At 37.5% G+C, this 8930-nt stretch overlaps 2 protein-coding genes across 2 annotated transcripts in view; one reads left to right on the forward strand and one right to left on the reverse strand.

The window, feature by feature from the left end:
• Positions 1 to 4212, reverse strand: part of LOC103512936 (insulin-degrading enzyme) — a 37655-nt gene extending 33443 nt beyond the window's left edge. Inside the window, exon 1 of the mRNA XM_017445611.1 lies at positions 4185 to 4212. Coding sequence (XP_017301100.1) covers positions 4185 to 4212 — 28 coding nt within the window. The remainder of the gene's footprint in view (positions 1 to 4184) is intronic.
• Positions 4213 to 5049: 837 nt separating this feature from the next.
• Positions 5050 to 6107, forward strand: LOC103512934 (pyrimidodiazepine synthase-like). The gene is made up of 2 exons (XM_026826264.1): positions 5050 to 5798; positions 5888 to 6107. Exons 1-2 carry the CDS (start codon positions 5065 to 5067, stop codon positions 6105 to 6107), a joined length of 954 nt encoding a protein of 317 aa, XP_026682065.1. The 5' UTR covers positions 5050 to 5064.
• Positions 6108 to 8930: the final 2823 nt, after the last annotated feature.

The following is an 8930-nucleotide window of genomic DNA, read 5'->3' on the forward strand; positions in this document are numbered from 1 at the left end:
GTTAGAGGGGGGGAGTTAGAGGTGGGGGGGATTACCATGTTTATTACGGGTGGGAAATATTTTAGGTATTTATTTTATGCTTATTATTATTACGAGCACCTATTCTGTATGCTTTATTTCTAAAAAAAAAAAAAAAAAAAAAAAAAAAACACTACCACCACAGAATAATTGTGTTGCTGCACTAAACAATATAAACAAATAGGTGCAGGATGTGTAGTAAATCAAATGAAACCGGGACCTCAGGTTTCAACCTGGCGGTACACACCACGATCCCTCTGCTGGGACTTTGTTTAGGGATTTTACCCTTTTACCTACCTATCCAGTTTCTCTATATTATTTTTCAATATTTCATAATTATTATAAACTACCTAATAAAAATAGCATATATTCCAGTTTCAATTCTCCTGTTCTGTATCCCCTCGCCAGCCTAGTTAGCTTTGTTGGTAGTGCGTCTGCCTTGTAAGCGCTAGGCCGCGGGTTCGATTCCCGCCCGGGGCGGATTTTATCCTCTGGAAACGCTGTCACTCTTGTAGTCTTGCACCCATATTTATGAACAAAATGCTGGCTCTTAAGTTCGTGCTAAGCATAGTCTCAAGGCATTTGATTGGTCATGGAAATATATCTCGAAAAGGTCAAACGGCGATGTAAATGTTGTAAATATACTATTACGAGAAAATGTGAAATCCATTACTAAAAGCAGAAGAAAAGCGACCTTTTCTGCCCCAGTACATCTGAAAGTACAAAATGGCAATGTTATTTATAAAATGCATGGGAGTGTGATATAAAATTCAAATTCTATTCAACTTTTCATACTTCTTGAATAGGTCTCCCATTTCCTTCTACCTATTTATTGTTGTATCAATGTCACTGATGGTGCACATAGTATTCACGCTATTTATTTCCATTAGTAATTAAAAAAAGCATATTAAATTTATGGATGTACCTATATGCAACTTACCTTTCTATTTTTACAATAGGTGTGTGGATACTACAGGAGCAAAAACTCAGGTAGAGTTAGATATCTTATATTATAAAATCAAGTAGGTAATAATGACAGTCACATACCTGAAACAGAAGGCAAATATATCGATGTTAAAAACCATGTAAAAAAAGCAGTAACTCAAGAATAATGTAAGACACGAACGAAAATGGACAGTTTACCACCATTGATTGGATTTAATTTTTTGATAGAGGACCCAGAAACAAAGGTGAGGTAAATCGGATCAGAATAACAAATAAGTTTCTCCCAACACCAGGCCAAGCTACACCAAGGCTTATATATTTTTTGAAATTAAAATGGGCAACAAACACAGCCCCCCCAAACAAAACTTTTAATAAGATTAGAATAACAAATAAGTTTCTCCCAACATCAGGCCAAGCTACACCAAGGCTTATATATTTTTTGAAATTAAAATGGGCAACAAACACAGCCCCCCCAAACAAAACTTTTAATAAGATTCTTCTTTTTCTCTCAAAAGAAAGGAGGAAAAAACCTCTCCAAAGAAAATTTTGTAATGAAAGAAAAGTGAATAAGTCTCAAAAGTAAAAGAAAAACAGGAAGAAATAATAAAAATGCAAAAAAAAAAAATGTAATCAGCAAGTAGGTAAAAAGGAGAGGGAGAGGAAATTAATAAGATTCTTCTTTTTCTCTCAAAAGAAAGGAGGAAAAAACCTCTCCAAAGAAAATTTTGTAATGAAAGAAAAGTGAATAAGTCTCAAAAGTAAAAGAAAAACAGGAAGAAATAATAAAAATGCAAAAAAAAAAAATGTAATCAGCAAGTAGGTAAAAAGGAGAGGAAAAAAAGCGTCTTCCATCAAAGTCAACCTGCATTAACCTCCGCCACCATGATGCCAGGCGAGGCCTTTCACTCAGGTCGGGTAACCCTATATACATGCAGGTCGGGTAGACCTATGTACATGCAAATCGGGTAAACTAACATGGATGCAGGAAATGAGAACAAAATGAAGAAAAAAAACCTTTGAAGGTATTATTATGTATAGGTATTTATTCGTTCATTTTCATGAACAGTTTAGAGATGGAACAGGAATAGCAGCTACATACTTGAGGAATAGAAGCTATCTTTTCCATCAATATTCCCAATAAGATGGTTCATTGGTAATGTTAACAGGCTTGCTGTTGGAAAATTGAGGAAAGGGAAGCGGTATATAATTTATCCATTAGGAATTTTCGTCCTGTTTCTGTTTGCCTCCATCTTGTTTTTGAATTCTGTTTTCCCTGGAGGTTTCTTTTCGACTGGAACCTATTTTAAATAATTTCCACCCAATCTCAAATACCCCCTGTCTTCCCCCTTGTTTGCTGTGAGACCAGAGTTGTGTCTACAGAACAAATATTGGTTTGTTGATTGGAAAATGTGATGTGAACATCACACGACGTTCTATTACAGCCAGCCACTGTCACGCCGACTTTCTGGCAAACAGCCGGACCGTATGAAGCGAAAAAAGCTTCCGACTTGAGTCTTCAGACTGTCTGAGAGACCTCAGTCGGAACACAAACTCGTTCAGTGGGTCTGACAGACCTTGGACCGTCAGATAGTCACGGTCGTAGAGTGAGTGGCCGGCATTTCTGTAACTACTAGAAAGCTAATAGAAGTAGGAGACCAGAAGGTATAGTAAACAGGAGAATTGAAACTGGAGCATGGAATATGCTATTTTTATTAGGTAGTTTATAATTTGACAGACCTTGGACCGTCAGATAGTCACGGTCGTAGAGTGAGTGGCCGGCATTTCTGTAACTACTAGAAAGCCAATAGAAGTAGGAGACCAGAAGGTATAGTAAACAGGAGAATTGAAACTGGAGCATGGAATATGCTATTTTTATTAGGTAGTTTATAATAATTATGAAATATTGAAAAATAATATACCTAGATAAACTAGGTAGGTAGGTAAAGGGGTAAAATCCCTTAGCAAAGTCCCAGCAGAGGGATCGTGGTGTGTACCGCCAAGTTGAAACCTGAGGTCCCGGTTTCATTTGATTTACTACACATCCTGCACCTATTTGTTTATATTGTTTAGTGCAGCAATACAATTATTCTGTGGTGGTAGTGTTTTTTTTTTTTTTAGAAATAAAGCATACAGCATAGGTGCTCGTAATAATAATAAGCATAAAATAAATACCTAAAATATTTCCCACCCGTAATAAACATGGTAATCCCCCCCACCTCTAACTCCAGATCGGAAGAGCGGTTCAGCAGCTCATACATATGTCCTGAAGAGTCTGCCTCTCATATTCAACATTCACTCCCTTTCCCTCAACTTTCTCTATTTTCATTTCTGCTAGTCCATCCCATCCCACCTCCCTATACCACCTCCACTTCATCTCGTCCAGTTTATTCCTCCCAATACCTCCCCCCCCCCTCTCTTTTCCACATAGAACGGGTATTCTCGTGGGAGTATTCAGAGTTTGTTGGAGTATTCTCTGTCTACTTTGTGTTCAAACTAGTGTGCTTCATTACGGCTTGCATTATGATGAGTGTCTAGATAGGCTGGCTACAGTCCCCTTAATGGAGACTGACAACTTTTTACCTACCGTAACATACAGAGTGACCTGCCTACTGGCTGAATGCTGAAGAGGTCTGGAACCCACTTGAACGTTCTCAAGTGAATTTTGGCTTTTGGTATGTTTAAACGCTGGCCTAATTCATTGCCTCGTGTTCGGGCAGGGCTCAAGGACCCAGGAGCCAGAACCTTTATGGATCAGCTTTCTCCTTTGTAGAGGATCCTGATTGAATAGTGTCTAACATATTTTGTAGGTATGATAATCCTTTGTTTTCTCATATTGAACAATTTGTTTACATCATCGATTCATATTTCCCTAATCTTTTAGGTTCATTGTATGTCAGATGTAGAACTTTGTAGATGAAGCTGTCTTGAGCCGTGTTTCATGTAGATTTCAACTACAATAGTGTTAGCATTACCTTAATTTTATCCAGGGAAAACAAGAATGAATCCGGTTCTGTCACAATTTTAAAGGATAAGCCATCCATTTTGGGATTTACATAATTGTATTTTGCCGGAAAGATCTAACAATAGGACCAGAATGCTTTGTTCTACTTTATTCTGAATAATATAGTCGTCCTAGAACCCTGTAGTAATCTGTAATGAGAAACTTGTCGAGAGAAAATATCCTGAGTGACATGTTTATTTCATATTTCCGCAATACTTACTCCTAGTTGACTCCTGTTTTTGAATCATGCAAATGTGTACGGTGAATTTCCACCGCAATATTTTGTACGAGCAGAACAAAGAGCGAAATTGAAAATTATTATTTATTTGGCAATAGATTTCCTGTTTACCACACCTGAGCTTAGCGCGAGGGAATTGAAAATTAAAACTTTGAAAACTTTATTACAACTTGTAAGTTCAATGTATGAACAACTCGGGGGTGTGAGGGTAGGCCAGTTATTTGTTTATGTAGATAGGGCTTTTTATCATCAAAAGTTGTAAGTTGGTGTGTATACACAAAGCGGAGAGAGTGGGGGGGAGATGCGTAGATATAAACTTTCTGTACACAATCATAATGGAATAATATTGTTCCTCCAAGGGATTAAAAACGTTTGCGTATTAAATATTAGGATTAGCTTGGGGGACACTTCCTTAGGTTGTGGCAAAATGTATACAATTTATACAGAGTTAAAGGCGTGAGTCAGTACAGCTATAAGTTGACTGTTAGATGTAATGATAAGCCACTGTATTGGTTATTGTTCTACAGTTAGTCCTAGTCATGTTGCCGTCCGGGTTACGGGCTTTTTATCATCAAAAGTTGCAAGTTGGTGTGTGTACACAAAGCGGAGAGAGTGGGGGGGGAGATGCGTAGATATAAACTTTCTGTACACAATCATAATGGAATAAAATTGTTCCTCCAAGGGATTAAAAACGTTTGCGTATTAAATATTAGGATTAGTTTGGGGGACACTTCCTTAGGTTGTGGCAAAATGTATACAATTTATACAGAGTTAAAGGCGTGAGTCAGTACAGCAATAAGTTGACTGTTAGATGTAATGATAAGCCACTGTATTGGTTATTGTTCTACAGTTAGTCCTAGTCATGTTGCCGTCCGGGTTACTTGTGGGCCTCGGGTTGTGTTTGTGCGTCAATCATGTGGTACTGAGTAAAGTAACGTTCAATATGACATTCTTTGAAATTATGAAGAACCAGACTGAAATTCCAGTGATATATAAAGATAGTTATGAAACAGATTATGATGGGAATATTATTACCGTCACGTACCCGTACAATAAGAATGCTACAGTGCATTACTACGGGCCAGATAATCAATATAAACCTGTCGCTAGAGCCCATGTGAAACATTTGAGTGCCAATGATTCAGATCAACACGAAGAACCACATTGGAGTTTGGATTTCATTAGGTTTTACAGTCAGAGGTTCTGTGCGTTCTCTCATCGTGTTCATTTGATCCTTTACGCCAATAACATTACTCATGATACGGTATACATTAATACTGCCAATAAACCCAAGTGGTTCTTAGACAGATTCTTTCCACCCAAAGTTCCTCTCATACAACACATGGATATTCCCATCACAGATAGTTTACTCATCTGTGATTATCTCAACACCAAACACCCTGGTCCTCGTCCGTTATGTCATCAAGACGCTTTCTATCAGAATGATGATAATGTTATGCTTGCTGAGGAGTTTGAACATGTGGCTTGGGGATTGAGAGATTGCCTCATGGTAGATCATATCACGGATGAACTGTACACTAACCTGACAACTGCTCTCAAGTGGTTTGAACGAGAACTGACGAAGAGGCAGACAATCTATTGGTTTGGTATACGGATGAACTGTACACTAACCTGACAATTGCTCTCAAGTGGTTTGAACGAGAACTGACGAAGAGGCAGACAATCTATTGGTTTGGTAATGAGTACCCTGGTATGACAGATTACATGATGTGGCCATGGTTTGAGAGAATGGCTGCTATCCCTGTTCATTCTAGATACAAGTATCCTAATCCTCTGGTCGAGTTTCCACGACTACTCCGTTGGGAAATGAAAATGTTAGACGACACGGCTGTTAAGTATCATTATCAACCTCCAGAATCCTATGTCGTCTCCGTTGGGAAATGAAAATGTTAGACGACACGGCTGTTAAGTATCATTATCAACCTCCAGAATCCTATGTCGAATACTTCAGAAGACGTAGGAAAGGTATTCCACTCTTCGATCCTGTGATAGCATAATTCCAACATGAAATCTCAATTACTGATTGTATTTTACAACAAATTACCGGAGTCACTTTGATTCGATGTTTAAAATCGAAACCCATGAGTTCTGAGAAAAGCCTACACTGTATACAGAATGAAAACACAAGTTGACAGGAAATCTGTGAATGGTTGATCATGATGGAATCGAAACCCATGAGTTCTGAGAAAAGCCTACACTGTATACAGAATGAAAACACAAGTTGACAGGAAATCTGTGAATGGTTGATCATTAATACTTTGTATGCGAAAGTTTGTATTGATTGAAGTTTTAGCTTTAGTTAGCAAACTTTAGACTTGAACTTTCTCTCACTCAATGAGGTATTTTTAAGAGATAAGTTTTTTTAATGAAGGCAATTTTAAATGCTGATGATGAAAACCTGTCATTTCCTTTTTCTGAACATTTATTATTCAAAATTATTTTATAATGATTTTCTAAACAATGTGTCTCATACTTCTCCTTCAATTATTTTGTTGTCAGGCTTTTCAAAATTTTATCCGAGCTGATATTGAATGATAAAGTTTCATGTAGAATAATACACAGCGTTCTCTATCTCAAAATGGCAAACTTTTCAAAATCCTTCAACCTGTCTTTTTCCAGCATTGATTTGATACTACCTACTTTTAGCTAGATATTACCTATCTTGTCTCATTATTGATACCACCTACTTCACTGCTTAGAGCGTTGTTAAATATGAAATAAACTACAAAAAATGTACATTTTTGAAAAACATCTGTGTCCTATTCATGATCCCTTTAGGTAATTTATGTATTATAAGGGACAGCATTTTCTCGGGCAATATTAGACAAACGAGGTTGCAGATAAAGCTTAGTTGTAAACCAGAACTTTGGTACTCACATGATTCATAGTAAAAGCTCATCACTATCAGGTTGATCATAGTGGAGACAACTTTCTATCTGCTTTCTGTTTGACCATTGTTCCAAGCTTTGATATTTAGGTGCACAACGTATAGGTAGGTGCTCTTTTTCTCCTCTCTCTCTCTCTCTCTCTCTAAATATATTTGGGCTTGAGCTCAAGTAATTATTGAGCCGTGAGCCGAAAGTGATGAAGCCAGAACTCATGGCCCAATTGTTGAAGCGTTGCATGAACATGATGATGAATTAAAAGAAATTCGTTTCTTAACGATCCCATCCCCATCCTCTGCATCCACATGAGAAGAAATGAAATGTGAAGATTGAATCAACGCCGCTGCTTTCCTCTATCTTCTCGCCTTGCGCTGGGAAAATTTAATGTAAGGAGTGAGAGTTACGTGTGAATGTGTTATTCAGCAAACAGAAAGAGCAAACCTTTTGTAAGAATATGGTAATTTATTTTCACAAAACCAGCCCTTTCACTGTCGAATGGATGAAAAGAATCTGGGTCGGTGTAATGATATGGGTTTTGATGACGAGAAATGGATCTATTGTATCTATTCTGAGTTGATGAGTAGGTTTAACTTGGATTACTTTAGAACTGTCGTCATTTTTTCATCACATGGTCGTGTCTGGGTTAATGCAAACAACATCAGAAAAAAATAGGTCCGTTGAATTATTTACCATTGAAGTCCGAGTGCAAATTTTCCAACAGCAAGCCTGTTAACATTACCAATGAACCATCTTATTGGGAATATTGATGGAAAAGATAGCTTCTATTCCTCAAGTATGTAGCTGCTATTCCTGTTCCATCTCTAAACTGTTCATGAAAATGAACGAATAAATACCTATACATAATAATACCTTCAAAGGTTTTTTTTCTTCATTTTGTTCTCATTTCCTGCATCCATGTTAGTTTACCCGATTTGCATGTACATAGGTCTACCCGACCTGCATGTATATAGGGTTACCCGACCTGAGTGAAAGGCCTCGCCTGGCATCATGGTGGCGGAGGTTAATGCAGGTTGACTTTGATGGAAGACGCTTTTTTTCCTCTCCTTTTTACCTACCTAAAACGTTTTGAAAAACGTCAATTTCGAATTGACCCAGAAAAACGGTCATTATATTCGGATTCAGCTATCTTGAAAAGACTAAAAGACTAGTGTAATAGCAAGATAAATGTATCTATTTTATGTTCTAGTTCAATTGGATATTATAAAGTGCAGAAAATGTGGCGAAGAGGTTACACAAACAAGATTGGAGTCATATTTGAGCGCTCTGGAATTCATTGAAGCTCAATTAGACAGAATGAAACACACATCATGTATCCTTTAGTAACCATTTAGAGTAGCGATTCTGAACGGGGGCGATTTCCGATTTCTGGGGGCGAAAAGAGAACTGGTCAAGACCGAACAACATTAGAAGTGGGTTTTGAATCCATCCACAGCGGACAATCCTTGGTCCCTGAATCTATTCAAAAATCATTGATGGACATCAAGTATGATGTTGAAAAGAAGCTCTGTTCAATTCGTATGAGTATGAAAAGTTCTGGCCTCAAGGAAAAGAAACTTGTCGAGACCTATGGAATAAGGCCAAGTGGTTATTACTTGCCTTTCCAACAACATACCTGTTTGAGAAGGGCTTCAGTGCAGTGACACATTTCTATATATATGTACAGGGTGGTTCGTGATTTGCGAACCACGCTTATATCTCAGAAACGGCTGGGAATTAAGGAATGAAATAAAAGGCATCGTGTAGATGAAATTTTGATGATTAAAATGGCTTTTTTTAAATTTGCAATTTTTTTTGCAAAATG

The sequence above is a fragment of the Diaphorina citri genome, unplaced genomic scaffold (assembly GCF_000475195.1).
Source record: "Diaphorina citri unplaced genomic scaffold, Diaci psyllid genome assembly version 1.1 scaffold900, whole genome shotgun sequence".
In the NCBI taxonomy this organism is placed as follows: domain Eukaryota; kingdom Metazoa; phylum Arthropoda; class Insecta; order Hemiptera; family Psyllidae; genus Diaphorina; species Diaphorina citri.

Bases quoted from the DNA above. Each gene is read 5' to 3' on its own strand.
- LOC103512934 (XM_026826264.1), top strand. From the start codon at position 5,065: ATGTTGCCGTCCGGGTTACTTGTGGGCCTCGGGTTGTGTTTGTGCGTC. The intron at 5,799-5,887 runs CTATTGGTTTGG...GAGGCAGACAAT, and splicing joins CTGACGAAGAGGCAGACAAT to CTATTGGTTTGGTAATGAGT.